The sequence below is a fragment of the Prionailurus viverrinus genome, chromosome B3 (genome assembly GCF_022837055.1).
Source record: "Prionailurus viverrinus isolate Anna chromosome B3, UM_Priviv_1.0, whole genome shotgun sequence".
Lineage (NCBI taxonomy): Eukaryota > Metazoa > Chordata > Mammalia > Carnivora > Felidae > Prionailurus > Prionailurus viverrinus.
This window is the reverse complement of record NC_062566.1, coordinates 45309844-45328190: the sequence shown is the minus strand read 5'-3', so window position 1 is coordinate 45328190 and position 18347 is coordinate 45309844. Positions and strand designations below refer to the sequence as shown.

The following is an 18347-nucleotide window of genomic DNA, read 5'->3' as shown; positions in this document are numbered from 1 at the left end:
ATGATATTTACACATAGCTCTTTCAATCTCCGTTCAGATGGAATAATAGTTTTCCTCCCCACCCACCCTTAAATTACTAAATCCCATTACTGTATTAAGGTGGAAGCCTTTGCAAATATCAGAATATGGGTATAAATACAAATGTAAATAAAATATTTGGAACCACCTGAGGAATTATATCACTGGCAATGATCAGAGTATCAGGACAGTAAGTAATTAAGAGAGAAAAAAAACTGCGGTGTGTAAGTCACTGTCCACTCCAATGGGAAAAATAATAGGGCTGAAGAAATTATTGTCAGCAAATTAAATGAGTTATCACATGGAAAACAATTAAAATATCTCCTGCCATATAGAAAGTTCCTTATAAATGTGACTATCAAATCACCTGAAAACTGGTTTATTTTGGATGAGCCTCTTTCTACTGTTTTACTCAAGATCTCACATATTCTACTACAATTGTTTTTTTTTCCTCCTTCCTTAATAGGCCCTTCATTCTCTCTCAATGTAACTAAGTATTAAATCTGACTCTCTGCTCCAAGCAATGGTCCAAGTTCTTATGGCTTTACCCTCTGGCCTTTTGGTTTTCTATGCTCAGCATCTTTTCTCTCAAAGGGCACAAACCCCATAAGATTCTTGAGTGTTCCCTGAGACTCCCCTCTGGGAAGCAGTGCTGCTTTTTGTTGTTGTTGTGGTTTTCTTTTCAAGGAGTTTCTTTTCAAGTACATTAAAAATTAAATAATGATACATGTTAACTTATAAGAAAACAGCAATTGCACTACTAGGTTTTTGGGTTTTTTTTTAATTTTTTAATGCTTATTCATCCTTGAGACAGAGAGAGACAGAGCATGAACAGGGGAGGGGCAGAGAGAGAGGGAGACACAGAATCTGAAACAGGCTCCAGGCTCTGAGCTGTCGGCACAGAGCCCAACGCGGGGCTCGAACTCACGGACCGTGAGATCATGACCTGAGCCGACGTCGGACGCTCAACCGACCAAGCCACCCAGGTGCCCCAACTACTAGGTATTTATCCAAGGGATACAGGTGTGCTGTTTCGAAGGGACACATGCACCGCAATGTTTATAGCAGCACTATCAACAATAGCCAAAGTATGGAAAGAGCCCAAATGTCCAGTGATAAAGAAGATGTGGTATGTATATACAATGGAGTATTACTCCGCAATCAAAAAGAATGAAATCTTGCCATTTGTAACTATGCGGGTGGAACTAGAGGGTACTATGCTAAGTGAAATTAGAGAAAGACAAATATATGACTTCACTCATATGAGTACTTTAAGACACAGAACAGATGACACAAGGGAAGGGAAGCAAAAATAATATAAAAACAGGGAGGGGGACAAAACAGAAGAGACTCTTAAATATGGAGAACAGAGGGTTGCTGGAGGGGTTGTGGGAGGGGGGATGGGCTAAATGGGTAAGGGACATTAAGGAATGTACTCCTGAAATCATTGTTGTACTATGTGGTAACTAACTTGGATGCAAATTAAGAAAGAAAGAAAGAAAGAAAGAAAGAAAGAAAGAAAGAAAGAAAGAAAACAGTATAAGATATGTAACAGGTGATACAGATGCCAATTGAGGGGCCCAGATTAAAAAGTGGTAAGGATTGAGAAGAGGGAGCAACCAGTGTGAGCTCAGGGGATCAGGAAAAGCTGGAGGAGGATCTTGAAGGACAGATGGGAGTCCACGGGCTGGATTGGAAAGACAGTAGTTTTTCCTGAAGGAAGATTCATGACTTGAACATAATCAGAGGAAAGGGACTTCATCATGGAAAGGCACAAGACCAGAGGACTGGCCGTCAGTGACTGAACTATGCTATGGGACTGGTCTAGATAATAACTGGAGGTTTGGATAGTAAAGCCACGTAAAATGAGGATTCAGGAAATGTTTGGGTTGAAAGAACAGAGATGCTTTTGCACCTTCAGTGTATTCTATAAAAGAGGAGCCATTGATGATTTCATAAATATATGGCATACTAGATATGGCATTTTAGCAATGGAAATCTTACAGACATGTGCAAAATGCATGGAATAGTTCAAGATTTAGTCACAGAGATCATTTACAGTTATTTAATGCATAAAATGATGATGGCTATCGATAGGTTACTAGCCTTAGGAGTAGAAGTGAAAGATGGATATGATTGACACTTGAAGGGCAGACTCACTGGAACTTGGCAACAGTTGACTCAGCCCAGAGGATGAGAAAGCATGGTTCCACTGGGGGAAAAAAAAATCAGGCAGGAGGGCTGTTTTTCTACTGCCACAATGAAGTTAGATATGGTAGCAGGAGCATAGAAATAAATATCTAGTAAATGCTGGCAAGAGGGGCTGGTGCTTAGGAAACAAAGCAAGGCTCAAGTTTCAGGGGTTATTCTGCTAATTAAGCATGTCTTCTTCTAAGTAAAAAGAACTCCACAGTTCACAAATCTCTTCCACATTGAAAAATTTATTTCATCCCTACAATACCACAGTCAGGCAGGGTGCATGTTTCTGCTCCCATTCAACAAAGGAAAAAATGATACTCTCTGAGGTTACATAATCTTTTTTTTTTTTCTTTTTTTTTTCTGAAATTTATTGACAAATTGGTTTCCATACAACACCCAGTGCTCATCCCAAAAGGTGCCCTCCTCAATACCCATCACCCACCCTCTCCTCCCTCCCACCCCCCATCAACCCTCAGTTTGTTCTCAGTTTTTAACAGTCTCTTATGCTTTGGCTCTCTCCCATTCTAACCTCTTTTTTTTTTTTTTCCTTCCCCTCCCCCATGGGTTCCTGTTAAGTTTCTCAGGATCCACATAAGAGTGAAACCATATGGTATCTGTCTTTCTCTGTATGGCTTATTTCACTTAGCATCACACTCTCCAGTTCCATCCACGTTGCTACAAAAGGCCATATTTCATTTTTTCTCATTGCCACGTAATATTCCATTGTGTATATAAACCACAATTTCTTTATCCATTCATCAGTTGATGGACATTTAGGCTCTTTCCATAATTTGGCTATTGTTGAGAGTGCTGCTATGAACATTGGGGTACAAGTGCCCCTATGCATCAGTGCTCCTGTATCCCTTGGATAAATTCCTAGCAGTGCTATTGCTGGGTCATAGGGTAGGTCTATTTTTAATTTTCTGAGGAACCTCCACACTGCTTTCCAGAGCGGCTGCACCAATTTGCATTCCCACCAACAGTGCAAGAGGGTTCCCGTTTCGCCACATCCTCTCCAGCATCTATAGTCTCCTGATTTGTTCATTTTGGCCACTCTGACTGGCGTGAGGTGATACCTGAGTGTGGTTTTGATTTGTATTTCCCTGATAAGGAGCGACGCTAACCATCTTTTCATGTGCCTGTTGGCCATCCGGATGTCTTCTTTAGAGAAGTGTCTATTCATGTTTTCTGCCCATTTCTTCACTGGGTTATTTGTTTTTCGGGTGTGGAGTTTGGTGAGCTCTTTATAGATTTTGGATACTAGCCCTTTGTCCGATATGTCATTTGCGAATATCTTTTCCCATTCCGTTGGTTGCCTTTTAGTTTTGTTGGTTGTTTCCTTTGCTGTGCAGAAGCTTTTTATCTTCATAAGGTCCCAGTAATTCACTTTTGCTTTTAATTCCCTTGCCTTTGGGGATGTGTCGAGTAAGAGATTGCTACGGCTGAGGTCAGAGAGGTCTTTTCCTGCTTTCTCCTCTAAGGTTTTGATGGTTTCCTGTCTCACATTTAGGTCCTTTATCCATTTTGAGTTTATTTTTGTGAATGGTGTGAGAAAGTGGTCTAGTTTCAACCTTCTGCATGTTGCTGTCCAGTTCTCCCAGCACCATTTGTTAAAGAGGCTGTCTTTTTTCCATTGGATGTTCTTTCCTGCTTTGTCAAAGATGAGTTGGCCATACGTTTGTGGGTCTAGTTCTGGGGTTTCTATTCTATTCCATTGGTCTATGTGTCTGTTTTGGTGCCAATACCATGCTGTCTTGATGATGACAGCTTTGTAGTAGAGGCTAAAGTCTGGGATTGTGATGCCTCCTGCTTTGGTCTTCTTCTTCAAAATTCCTTTGGCTATTCGGGGCCTTTTGTGGTTCCATATGGATTTTAGGATGGCTTGTTCTAGTTTCGAGAAGAATGCTGGTGCAATTTTGATTGGGATTGCATTGAATGTGTAGATAGCTTTGGGTAGTATTGACATTTTGACAATATTTATTTTTCCAATCCATGAGCAGGGAATGTCTTTCCATTTCTTTAAATCTTCTTCAATTTCCTTCATAAGCTTTCTATAGTTTTCAGCATACAGATCCTTTACATCTTTGGTTAGATTTATTCCTAGGTATTTTATGCTTCTTGGTGCAATTGTGAATGGGATCAGTTTCTTTATTTGTCTTTCTGTTGCTTCATTGTTAGTGTATAAGAATGCAACTGATTTCTGTACATTGATTTTGTATCCTGCAACTTTGCTGAATTCCTGTATCAGTTCTAGCAGACTTTTGGTGGAGTCTATCGGATTTTCCATGTATAATATCATGTCATCTGCAAAAAGCGAAAGCTTGACTTCATCTTTGCCAATTTTGATGCCTTTGATTTCCTTTTGTTGTCTGATTGCTGATGCTAGAACTTCCAGCACTATGTTAAACAGCAGCGGTGAGAGTGGGCATCCTTGTCGTGTTCCTGATCTCAGGGAAAAAGCTCTCAGTTTTTCCCCGTTGAGGATGATGTTAGCTGTGGGCTTTTCATAAATGGCTTTTATGATCTTTAAGTATGTTCCTTCTATCCCGACTTTCTCAAGGGTTTTTATTAAGAAAGGGTGCTGGATCTTGTCAAAGGCCTTTTCTGCATCGATTGACAGGATCATATGGTTCTTCTCTCTTTTTTTGTTAATGTGATGTATCACGTTGATTGATTTGCGAATGTTGAACCAGCCCTGCATCCCAGGAATGAATCCCACTTGATCATGGTGAATAATTCTTTTTATATGCCGTTGAATTCGATTTGCTAGTATCTTATTGAGAATTTTTGCATCCATATTCATCAGGGATATTGGCCTGTAGTTCTCTTTTTTTACTGGGTCTCTGTCTGGTTTAGGAATCAGAGTAATACTGGCTTCATAGAATGAGTCTGGAAGTTTTCCTTCCCTTTCTATTTCTTGGAATAGCTTGAGAAGGATAGGTATTATCTCTGCTTTAAACGTCTGGTAGAACTCCCCTGGGAAGCCATCTGGTCCTGGACTCTTATTTGTTGGGAAACTTTTGATAACCGATTCAATTTCTTCGCTGGTTATGGGTCTGTTCAAGCTTTCTATTTCCTCCTGATTGAGTTTTGGAAGAGTGTGGGTGTTCAGGAATTTGTCCATTTCTTCCAGGTTGTCCAGTTTGTTGGCATATAAGTTTTCATAGTATTCCCTGATAATTGTTTGTATCTCTGAGGGATTGGTTGTAATCATTCCATTTTCATTCATGATTTTATCTATTTGGGTCATCTCCCTTTTCTTTTTGAGAAGCCTGGCTAGAGGTTTGTCAATTTTGTTTATTTTTTCAAAAAACCAACTCTTGGTTTTGTTGATCTGCTCTACAGTTTTTTTAGTTTCTATATTGTTTATTTCTGCTCTGATCTTTATTATTTCTCTTCTTCTGCTGGGCTTAGGCTGCCTTTGCTGTTCTGCTTCTAGTTCCTTTAGGTGTGCTGTTAGATTTTGTATTTGGGATTTTTCTTGTTTCTTGAGATAGGCCTGGATGGCAATGTATTTTCCTCTCAGGACTGCCTTTGCTGTGTCCCAAAGCGTTTGGATTGTTGTATTTTCATTTTCGTTTGTTTCCATATATTTTTTAATTTCTTCTCTAATTGCCTGGTTGACCCACTCATTCGTTAGTAGGGTGTTCTTTAACCTCCATGCTTTTGGAGGTTTTCCAGACTTTTTTCTGTGGTTGATTTCAAGCTTCATAGCATTGTGGTCTGAAAGTAAGCATGGTATAATTTCAATTCTTGTAAACTTATGAAGGGCTGTTTTGTGACCCAGTATATGATCTATCTTGGAGAATGTTCCATGTGCACTCGAGAAGAAAGTATATTCTGTTGCTTTGGGATGCAGAGTTCTAAATATATCTGTCAAGTCCATCTGATCCAATGTCTCATTCAGGGCCCTTGTTTCTTTATTGACCGTGTGTCTAGATGATCTATCCATTTCTGTAAGTGGTGTATTAAAGTCCCCTGCAATTACCACATTCTTATCGATAAGGTTGCTTATGTTTATGAGTAATTGTTTTATATATTTGGGGGCTCCGGTATTCGGTGCATAGACATTTATAATTGTTAGCTCTTCCTGATGGATAGACCCTGTAACTATTATATAATGTCCTTCTTCATCTCTTGTTACAGCCTTTAATTTAAAGTCTAGTTTGTCTGATATAAGTATGGCTACTCCAGCTTTCTTTTGGCTTCCAGTCGCATGATAAATAGTTCTCCATCCCCTCACTCTCAATCTAAAGGTGTCCTCAGGTCTAAAATGAGTCTCTTGTAGACAGCAAATAGATGGGTCTTGTTTTTTTATCCATTCTGATACCCTATGTCTTTTGGTTGGCGCATTTAATCCATTTACATTCAGTGTTATTATAGAAAGATACGGGTTTAGAGTCATTGTGATGTCTGTATGTTTTATGCTTGTAGTGATGCCTCTGGTACTTTGTCTCACAGGGTCCCCCTTAGGATCTCTTGTAGGGCTGGTTTAGTGGTGACAAATTCCTTCAGTTTTTGTTTGTTTGGGAAGACCTTTATCTCTCCTTCTATTCTAAATGACAGACTTGCTGGATAAAGGATGCTTGGCTGCATATTTTTTCTGTCTAGCACCCTGAAAATCTCGTGCCAATTCTTTCTGGCCTGCCAAGTTTCAAAAGAGAGATCAGTCACGAGTCTTATAGGTCTCCCTTTATATGTGAGGGCACGTTTACCCCTTGCTGCTTTCAGAATTTTCTCTTTATCCTTGTATTTTGCCAGTTTCACTATGATATGTCGTGCAGAAGATCGATTCAAGTTACGTCTGAAGGGAGTTCTCTGTGCCTCTTGGATTTCAATGCCTTTTTCCTTCCCCAGTTCAGGGAAGTTCTCAGCTATTATTTCTTCAAGTACCCCTTCAGCACCTTTCCCTCTCTCTTCCTCCTCTGGGATACCAATTATGCGTATATTATTTCTTTTTAGTGTATCACTTAATTCTCTAATTTTCCCCTCATACTCCTGGATTTTTTTATCTCTCTTTTTCTCAGCTTCCTCTTTTTCCATAACTTTATCTTCTAGTTCACTATTCTCTCCTCTGCCTCTTCAAGCTGAGCTGTGGTGGTTTCCATTTTGTTATGCATTTCGTTTAAAGCGTTTTTCAGCTCCTCGTGACTGTTCCTTAGTCCCTTGATCTCTGTAGCAAGAGATTCTCTGCTGTCCTGTATACTGTTTTCAAGCCCAGCAATTAATTATGACTATTATTCTAAATTCACTTTCTGTTATATTATTTAAATCCTTTTTGATCAGCTCATTAGCTGTTGTTATTTTCTGGAGATTCTTCTGAGGGGAGTTCTTCCGCTTGGTCATTTTGGATAGTCCCTGGTGTGGTGAGGACCTGCAGGGCACTTCTCCTGTGCTGTGGTGTATAACTGGAGTTGGTGGGCGGGGCCGCAGTCAGACCTGATGTCTGCCCCCAGCCCACCACTGGGGCCACAGTCAGACTGGTGTGTGCCTTCTCTTCCCCTCTCCTAGGGGTGGGATTCACTGTGGGGTGGTGTGGCTCGTCTGGGCTACTTGCACTCTGCCGGGCTTGTGATGCTGGGGATCTGGCGTATTAGCTGGGGTGGGTAGGCAAGGTGCTCGGGGGCAGGAGGGGCAGGCTTAGATCGCTTCTCCTTAGGTGATCCACTTCAGGAGGGGCCCCTCTTCCGTGGGCCTCTCGTCTGCGTGGCTCCGGCGACTCTGTTCTGCTAATCCTCTGGCGGTTTTCTGGGTTATTTAGGCAGGTGTAGATGGAATCTAAGTGATCAGCAGGACGTGCGGTGAGCCCAGCGTCCTCCTAAGCCGCCATCTTGTCTCCCTCCCTGAGGTTACATAATCTATGCATGGAGTACGCTGCAAAGAGGAAAAATGATGAATTTACATTTTATCACACATTTTAAAGTAAAAAGCAGAGAGTCAAAGAGGTGGAAAAAATCCTAAAATCTCAGAATAGAAACAGAATCCAACATCTCCTTCCCTACTCATATAGATGTCATCTACAATGTTGTTGGCTCATAGTCAAATGGCCACCACTTAATGGCCAGTGATGGGACCTCACTCACAGGTAGCAGCTTCAATTTTTAAGATACACTTATTATTAAAAAGGTATCAAGCCAATAACTGTTTAGTACTTTTAGCTCTACATTGGTCCTTCTGTCCTTATTTCTACTTCCTTTTCCATTTGATAGCCTCTCATACACTGAAGGAAACTGTCATGTCTCCCCGATTTATCAACAGCCATTTATTAAGTGACATGCCTTCTGGACCTTACAAAATTCTGGCAGTCTACCACCTTTGGATGCCCTCCACTTTTTCATATTTCTTATAAATTATGAGGCCTAGGGATAAATTTATAATGACCCCAATATTTCAAATATGTTCTAATAAGCAGAGAATGCTGTTGCTCTATCACAGCCTTTGTCTTGATTGGTCTATCTATATTAATGCATGATCAGAATTCATTATCTTTGATAGCTGCCCCATCACTTATTAAATCATGTTAAACCTGAAAGAAAATAAAGCTTTATGGCTTTTAAAATTTTACTGGTATTGTCTACAGCCATACCACCCTGAACACACCCAATCTCGTCTGAAATTTTACTGGTATTAAAGCCAGATCACCCCCATTCCATACTTTGCAGTAAACTTTTTATTATAAATATAGGTCTTTTCCTTTTTTATTTTTTTTCAGCCCATTCTGTAAATGTTGAACCACGATTCCAGGCTGCCAAGACCTTTCTGAAACCACTTCCTGTCATTGAAGCAATAACATCAAGCCTGGCTGAACTGTACATTTTAAAAGCATGCTTTCTGCTTTTGTCCAAGTCCATGGTGAAAATATCAGCCAGGACAGGGCCAAGGGTAGAGAGAATGACATCCAGCTGACATCCTTATTCTTCACAACTGTGAATAGCCATCTGTCCTCAGCTCTCTATAATTAAAAATCCCTTTCTTGAATGAGGAGAAAATAACCTGTCCCAACTTACTTTTGCCAATTATTTTCTGCGAATTCATATTATTCTAAGTAAACGTCTGAATAGATTAAGCTGGAGGTTCTTTGTTTATACCACTGGTTGCAGAGGAACAACAAGAAGCTGAGTCCCCATTTTTTCTTTGTTCAGAACCAATGGAGAAAAATCCACTTTTTACATGCATAAGGGAAACATCAAGCAGGCTTTAAAACCCCATATATACAAATTCTTCTCTAGCATATAATCCCACCCCCCCCCCCAAATGCTTACTATAATGAAGGGAGATCAACTAAGCTGCACTGAGCTGTGGATAGTGGAGTTTGTTTAATAACTAAGACATTCCCTCCGACACATCAGCCTCATTTTTATATCCTTCAAACCCAAGCCTCAGCAAAACCCAAACTCTACTTTTCCTGCTTCTTCCAGGAGCTCTCACAGAGTCAAACTGAATGTGAAATCTCCAGATGCCAAGGTGTATGCAATAATTGCAGCTCCCTTTCTTATTATCTGTGCCAGTGAGATAAACAGACCCATGTTCTCAGGAGCAGTCACCCAGGTTCTGAACACTCTGTGAAAGGCTTCTATAAAATAGTATTTTCATTGAGTTTGCATTTGCATAACCATAAAAATCATTTCCTCTGCCCTTTGAGTTAGGAGCCTGTGGCATGTGTTATTTATCTGTACTCACTGAATAGAAGCAACTTGTTTTTTCTCATAAAATTGCTACCTTCTGTCCAGGGTTTGTCTTGCAACATCTCTTATTATACCATGCACTCAAAAGACAAAAGCATCATTTCTGCCCTTACACGTCTTGCACTGTTTCCTTACAATCCTGCTAGAGCCTTTAAAAGAATGACTCATAATACCCTATGTCTACAAAGGAGGAAGTCAGGTCAGTTCAGTATCATAACCAAAAACTCTAGGGGACCCTTAGGCAGGAACAAACTCATTCCTTGTTTATGTTTTCATTTCATGGTTCGTTCCCCATGTCCCAGAGGCCTACAAGATAATGTATTCATGCTAAAAACATGTCTTCCTATACAATTATGAGGGGGTCAAGAAAAAGGACACAGTAGGGGAGCCTGAGTGGCTCAGTCAGTCAAGTGTGCAATCCTTGATATTGACTCAGGTCCATGATCTCATGGTTGGTGAGTTCGAGCCCTGCATGGGCTCTGTGCTGACATTCCAGAGTCTGCTTGGGTTTCTCTCTCTCTCTCCCTCTCTTGCTTCTCCCCAACTTGCATGTGCATACTCCCTCTCTCTCAAAAATAAACATTAAAAAAGAAAAAGAACAAATACACAATCTATGCCTTCAGAGCCTAACTCTTCAGACTTCCCTTCTTCTATGAAGCCTTCTAGACCCTTAGAAATATCTTGCATTCTATGAAGTCTAGTCACCTGATTCTGTCCTAGGGTTCCCTAAATCATATCCCATGGCACATAACAGTCCCCATGAGTGTTAATAGATGCCCTGTGTGATAGGTGTCCTAAAGCCAAAAAATTTTAAAAGGCAGGTATGTTAATGAAAGGTCAAACAGATTTCCTTACAACAGTGGGTCTCAGAGCCTTTCACACGTTGATGAGCATTGTGAATCTTTAAGGGTACAATGTCATCTCAAGTTCTCCAGGCCCTCTACTGCCTAAAGGCAACATGTGGCTCGCAGGCAGCACAAGTTTAAGGATGAGAACAGATTAACAGTAGCAACCAGTGTATTTTAAACGATACCAAGGAACTGTATTATGAGAACTATTATTTCATTTCCTCTTAAGTAATACTGGGATTGCCATGGTTTCCCTTGGTTATCTAAAATAAATGGGAGTGTCCTTTTTCTCTCCTCCACCGTAATGAATGATCTAGTTGCTGTTGAATGTACAAATGGCAGTGCTAAAAGACTGACAAACACCGAAGATGTCACCTGTTTGGAAACCTTTCCTGACTCCTTCCCCAATGGAAATGATTGCTACCTCCATTATCTGTATTTTCAAATTATTTTTCTTACATCTGTAACATTATAGGAGTCATTCATTGACCGTTTGGTTACATTTCCTACTAAACTATCATCCCTTTAAGAACAACTTCTGTACCTCTACTGCTTTCTATCCTTGGCGTTCAGCACAAGGTCTGGTTTATGATACAAGTTTAATAAGTATTTGTTAAGGGATAGAAGCAGAGAGAACAGGCAGGAAGGCAAACACCACCACTGATACTGTCAGTACGAGCCCATAGTTCTGTCCTCACAAACTCTCAGTGTGAAAACTATGGCCACCCTTGTGAATGCTGTCACCACACTGCCTTATATACACAAAGAAGTTTTTAAAACAGAGGATTGTGGGGGCACCTGGGTGGCTCAGTCAGTTAAGCATGAGACTCTTGGTTTCAGCTCAGGTCATGATCTCAGTTTTGTGAATTTGAGCCCTGTGTCTGGCTCTATGCTGTCAGTGTGGAGCCTGCTTGAGATTCACTCTCTCCCCCTCTCACTGCCCCTCCCCGACTCTCGCTACCTCTTTCTCCCAAAAAAAATTTAAAAAAAAATTGGGACATTCACGCACAATAAATAAATAAAACTTGTCAAACATGTTATTTGACTTATCATTAATGGGGGAACCAGTAAGATCTTACAACTAGCTTATAGGAGAATTCCAAGAAGCACAGGATGAGCAATAAGGAAGGCTGGAATCAATTTACAAATAGAGGCTAAGAAGGTCTATTCACAGAACAATAATCAGTTGCATCCCACCAGAAATAATTAATTTGCATTTCGATGGACAAGAGTCATTTACATGATTATCCATTTTCTATCGTTTACAGAGTTTTAAATAGCTCAAAGACAATGAAAAGCATAGATAACCCGATGGGTACACGAGGTAGAACATCCACTGATCTTTTTGTCCATTTCAAAGTCTTTCACAGTTTTTCCTGATAACTCTCAATAGTCCCAAGAGGTGGCAAAACATCATTTCAGATGGTACTCCTTGCTTTTCTTTTTATCATAATCTCCTGGCACTTGTGCTCAGGTTTGATAACTATGAGGCTTGTCTGAAAAAGTCTGAGAAGCAGAATGTGTTCCCCACACTCCCAGAGAGCTTGCCTATTCTTGGTTCCATTTATCCAACTGCTCTTTACATTGAGGGTGAGTTGTTTCATATGATGGCTCTTTGCTTCATTATATAAATACAACTCCAGAGAGCACCCCACCACTGCTCTGGGGAAATAGTCAAATCCAAGCTGAACCTTCCCTTCTCAATACATCCATTTAATATTTTCCACCTTAAATATCATATTTCCTGAAATAAGGAACAATCACAATTTTTGATCCATCAAGGCACCTGAAATAATTCTGGACTCATAATCCTCAATAAATACTTTCTGCATGGGAAAGTATTTTAACATTTTTAAAAGTTTTTTTTTTAATTTTTATTTTTGAAAGAGCACAGCAGGGGAGGGGCAGAGAGATGGGGGGACAGAGGATCTGAAGCAGGCTCTGCACTGACAGCAGCCAGCCCGATGTGGGGCTTGAACTCACAAACCATGAGATCATGACCAAAGTTGGATGCTCAACCAACTGACCACCCAGATGCCCCATTTTAACATTTTTATAGGAAGATTAAGGGTTAGGATGATTTTAAGTATTGTATCTCATCATCTCTTAAAAGGAAAAGGCTTTTGTCACTTTTCTGTACCTCCTTTACATGAACATAGGTGACTTTTGGCACAGCTTGGGTTTTTACAACACACCCAGCTAGAATCAGTAAATGCAGTTTTAAGTGGCTATAAATTTTTCTCCCTGGGGAGGGACAGTATCTGCAGTGGAAGCAATCTTTCTTTAAATTCTACTCCCATTGCCTACTTTCTCTGGCTTATGCCCTAAATCTTCTCTTCATCACACTCTTTGAAAGTGCACTCAGCTGCCTACAAATGCCTAGAATACTTTTCTCCATCCCCCTCAAATAAGGGAGAAAACTAAGATAATTACGATTTTTCATTTAATTGAATTGTTTTACCTCAGAAATGTGTGAGGATTGGGATAAAGAGATGACACATACCCATTTAGGAGAGAGTATCAGAATCATTTGTTGATCTTTCTCAAAATATGTCATTCTGTGAGAATCATAGATCAAAGCAAGTCAGGTTGCAGTGAGTGTATAGTTTAGTACTGTCCGTACAGGGAGAGAGAACTATTTATCTAACCTTAACAGTTCACTATAAATATGTTATCATCTATAAATGGGTAGGAAAAAATATCCTTAGTTCTATCACGTATTTGTATATATTCTGCCTTCCAAAGTGATTTCTGCACATAATATTTGCAGTATGAAAAATGCTAACATCCCTCAATGACTATATTTATTCTTCAAGAGCATATATCTCTTCTATTATCTTAGCTATAGATTCGTAGTGGTTTGAGTTTATTGGATGTTATACTACATTTATCAAACACAAGGTTCAGGGGACCTTGAAGACCACTCTGCATCCTCAGGTCAGACTATATTTGCACTATTGTGTGTTTAGAGCAAAGGAAGATAGAGCAGTGGACACCTGGTCTAGAATCACAAACTTGTATCTGGAAAATATGTGACCAGGTACTACCCTCTTTGTGAAATTCTGACAACCTCGGATATTTTTTTATGTCCTGGAAACCAACTAATAACCAAGTTGACAACTGTCATCTCAACCTGTCATTCTATAAGCCTTCTGATCAGTGTATCTTCATTATCCCATATGCTTACCTCAAGTTTTGAATGAGAGGAAAAATCTTAAGCTTCAAGGATCTGGGGTCTGTGATATAAAGCAACTGTTCAGAGATATTGAGGGAATCTGAATTACAGGGTTAATCCTTAGCAATGGGAAAGTGGTAGGACTATCCCTTTGTTGATATTTTACATTGATCATACAGTATTATTCCATTTGAGCATCACTATTACAGCCAAAAAAAAAATCCTTCCATGAACACTTTTTTCTAAATCCTTCTGCTTATGTTATATATATTTTTTTCTTTTTAGCAATACTTTCATGCAGGAGGAAATGGCCTGAAAAAGAATTTCTTGGAGAAAAGCCCAGATCTTCAGTCTCTGAGATATGCTCTCAGTCTTTATACCCAGACAACTGATGCCTTGATAAAGAAATTCATAGACACTCAGACCTCACAGAGTAAGTAAAAAATTGGATGTGAGAATAAAGTAGGCTGAACACAACTAAAATTCAACATAAAAATTATTATAAATTATTATAAATAGTATTAATAGTTTTTACTACTATAAATTAAACCAGCAATAAGAATTGAGGATTATGTTTAATAGAAAATTATCAACATGTTTTGGCCTTCTTGATTCATAATTTTATATTTCATAATACTAGGATGTGCTTAATACTAAAACTGTATGGAGTGGTTGACTGTGATTCTGACATTATACAATTTAGTAAAACTTAGTTTTGAATACCCATGGCTGTGATAGTCTTTTCAATTCAGTAGATATATGTAGTGTTTGCTGCTCTCGGTAACTTCCAAATTATGATGATAACTCCCCAAATCTTGACTTTAAATGTAAAATCTCGTGTTCTGGGGTTTCAGGAAGGAAAATCTCATTTTACTCTATCTGAGAGAAATTTTAACTTTTACTTTAAAATGGACCAAGAGGTAAGAATTTTACTGGAAACTTAGGTCTATTTCATGTGGCCAACTTCCACCTCCTAAGCTTTTAGGATATTACTAGTAAGCAGCCTTTCTTTCAAGTTGCTTTGTGATTTATTGTATTTTAGTAATTATATGCGTTTAAGATCAGGCATTTCTGAGAGATTATTGAAAATGTCAGTATGAGTCACAAAAAGCAAAATGCGGGCTCAAACTCTAGAACATAACAAATTGTACCACAGAAATAATACAAATGAATATGAGGACACTGTCTTCATTCATGAGGGATCCTAAGAAAGTGTACGCTTTTTTTTTTGTCTCTGTGATGAAAATGCTCCAGATTTCTATGTGTTTCTTAATGGGTATTTGAACTTTTTGAACTACATCAAAGGTGGGTGCTTTGCCTGTAGTACCAAGGTAGGTGTTAGGTAGGTCCTTTGCTTGTCTTTAACACTGTGGTTTCTGATAGTGTTCAATTAAATGCTACAAATACTCCCTTTAATGTACTATGCTAACCCAGGTTATATCTTGGGATAATTCGAGAAAGGAAAAAAGAGTTGAGCCCATGAGGGATTGTCAAGAGATAAAGAAATATTCAAAACATTATTCCCTTGAATCCATCATCCCTCAAGATTTTCTGAACCTTACAAATATGAATGTAATTTTAATGCATCATATAGTGTTGCAGTTTTGTTCCCAGAAAATTTGAGTGTATGAAACCTTTGCTTTTGTAGGCACATAGCCCATCTTCCAGCATAGATGTCACAGCACACAAAGTTACCCATGTATATCAATTTTGGTGTGACTATAAACTGGAAAAGAGTTTGGTATTTTTAAAATTTTTTTAATGTTTATTTATTTTTGAGAGAGACAGAATGTGAGTGGGAGAGTGGCAGAAGGACATAGAGGGAGACACAGAATCTGAAACAGGCTCCAGGCTCTGAGCAGTTAACACAGAGCCCAATGCGGGGCTCGAACTCAAGAACAGCAAAATCATGACCTGAGCCAAAGTTGGATGCTTAGTCGACTGAGCCACCTAGGTGCCCCAGGAGTTTGGTATTATTTACTAAGGTTGAAGATTTGCCTTCCCTATGACATAGCAATTCAACTCCTAGGCACAAATCTGAAAGATATATGTATGCATGTGCACCAAAAGAGACACATATAAGAAAATTCACAGGAAAAAAAAAAAAAACCTGTCCATTAACAGTTGAACAGTAAAATAAATTGTGGCATATTCATACAGTGAAAACCTATACAGCCCTAACACACAACATGGATGAATAAGGAGAAACAAAATGTTCAATAAAAGCAACCAGATAACGAAGGAATATATATTGCATGATTAAATTTATAAAAATTCCAAAAACTTTAGTGTTCAGGAATACACAGTATAATGACAACACATAGCAAGGAAAGGACTTATGTGAAGTCAAGAGAGCAGCTCTCTCTGGGGAGTAGGGACTAAGGACTTCTGAGGGGCTGGCAGTTTGTTCTTCCTTGACCTGGTGGTGGTTAGCCAGCTTTTCTCTCTGATACCTGACTTACAGCATACTTTGTTTTGCCTCTGCTTCAAAATTATTTACAGAAATAGGAAGGTAAAAAAAAAAATGTCAAAATTGTTTCTTTTCTTTTCTTTTTCTTATTTATTTTGAAAGAGAGAGAAAACGAGCATGAGCAGGGGCAGAGAGAGAGAGAGAGAGAGAATCCCAAGTAGTCTCTGCCCTGTCAGCACAGAGTTAGATGTGGGGTTCAAACTCACAAACCATGAGATCACGACCCGAGCGAAAATCCAGAACTGGACATTTAACCGAATGAGCAACCCAGGTACCCCTAAAATTATTTATTTTAATTCATTTTTTTCATAAATAGATTATAAGTGTAGAAAAACATACTGTATCTTTCTTGCTCATGTATTTCTTTTCCTTCTGTTTTTTTTTTCTTTGTTCCTTTCTCTCCCATTTTCACCTTGATTTCTTTGTTTTGGAATAAATTTAGATATCATCTTTCTCTAGCAGTAAAAAAGAGGAAAAAAATAAAAACCTGCTAGGGATTGAGTCCCATTAGGAATTTGGGAACCATAGAGTTCAAGTGAGAACAATCTATTTGGAAAAATCTTATTTTTTCTTTCTGTTCCAAATATTGGAAATAAACCAGTCCAAGACAGATATAGAAGTATTAAGTCCTCAAGTAAAACTGATAGTTCCTTTTATAAGAATAACATATTTATTATTCTAGCTATGAACTGCAGTAATAAAACACCATCTCATTCTGCATTCACTTTATAAATATTTACTGAATATCACCTCTGAATGAAGTTTCCTACATTGAGGCATATATTCAAAACTGAACATGATGTTACATACACCATTGCTTTAATAAGGCAGTTCCTCAGCAGGAAATAAGGTAACAAATAAGGTAATTTTGTTCCCCTAAGGGCATTTGGCAATATCCTGAGAGTTTGGATAGCTCATCTGGGAGTGGTGGTCATGTTACTGGTATCTAGTGAGTGGAGACATGGAAAGTTGTTAAGTACCTTATGGTGCACATATTTCTCTGTCTCCAAATCGCAGTAATGCCGAGATTGGGACACCCTGCTCTTATTAGACTGAAAACTGGTAAGTGTTGTAACACAGTTCATGTCAGAAGAAGGAAAGGTTTTTTTTAAGTTTATTTGTTTTGAGAGAGAAAGAGTAAAAGCAGGGAGGGGGCAGATAGAGAATCCCAAGTAGTCTCCATGCTGTCAGCGCAGAATCTGATAAAGGGCACGATCCCACAAGCCTGTGAGATCATGATTTGAGCTGAAATCAAGATTCGAATGCTTCACTGACTGAGCCACCCTGGCACCCCAGAGGAAGGAATGTTTAGACTTGAGAAGACAGGAAAAGTAGAAAGTCCAGTGGGTAAACTGAGTCATGAGGTGGTACTAAGAGGAGGGTATTCTGGATATACAAACTGTCCAGGAAAGTATATATGTGTGCTCTTAAAAAACCCACTATGTCAAGAATATCCAGAGTTTATTTTTATTAGGAAAAAAAATGTTTATTTTGTTTTTACAACAAAATTCACATCACCACCTATTTTGGATCAATAGTTCTAGTTGAACGCATCTTAGATTTGTCTACACCATTAAAATATACAGAAATAGTGTAGGTTTTGTGTAATAATATTAAAAATTATTCTAACATTTCTAATAATTATCATCTATTCTTCCTTACAGCTAATCCAATAGTTTAGATTGGGTAGTTAGCTTTAAAAATTATACTTTTGTTGTTGTTTTTCAGGGATGTATTATATTTTTAGAAGCTGGTACAAAATTTTCTTCATCTTGATTATAATATTCACTAAAAAACTTTTCTAACTGCTATTTCATTATATCAAGGGCTTTTTGAATATTTCATGGAGTAGCAGACAGTGGAAAATGTATAAAAGTTTAACATAGTAGAATTTTTTTCAGTGGATAACACAATTTGGAATGAGGTACAGAATGATTAATTGCTGAGCTACT

General features: G+C 38.7%; 1 protein-coding gene across 1 annotated transcript in view; it reads left to right on the top strand.

Moving 5' to 3' along the window:
* UNC13C (unc-13 homolog C) overlaps window positions 1-18347 on the top strand; it is a 606187-nt gene that overhangs the window by 533336 nt on the left and 54504 nt on the right. The window contains exon 33 of the mRNA XM_047864534.1: window positions 14211-14358. Within this exon, the coding sequence (XP_047720490.1) occupies window positions 14211-14358 (148 nt within the window). The remainder of the gene's footprint in view (window positions 1-14210; window positions 14359-18347) is intronic.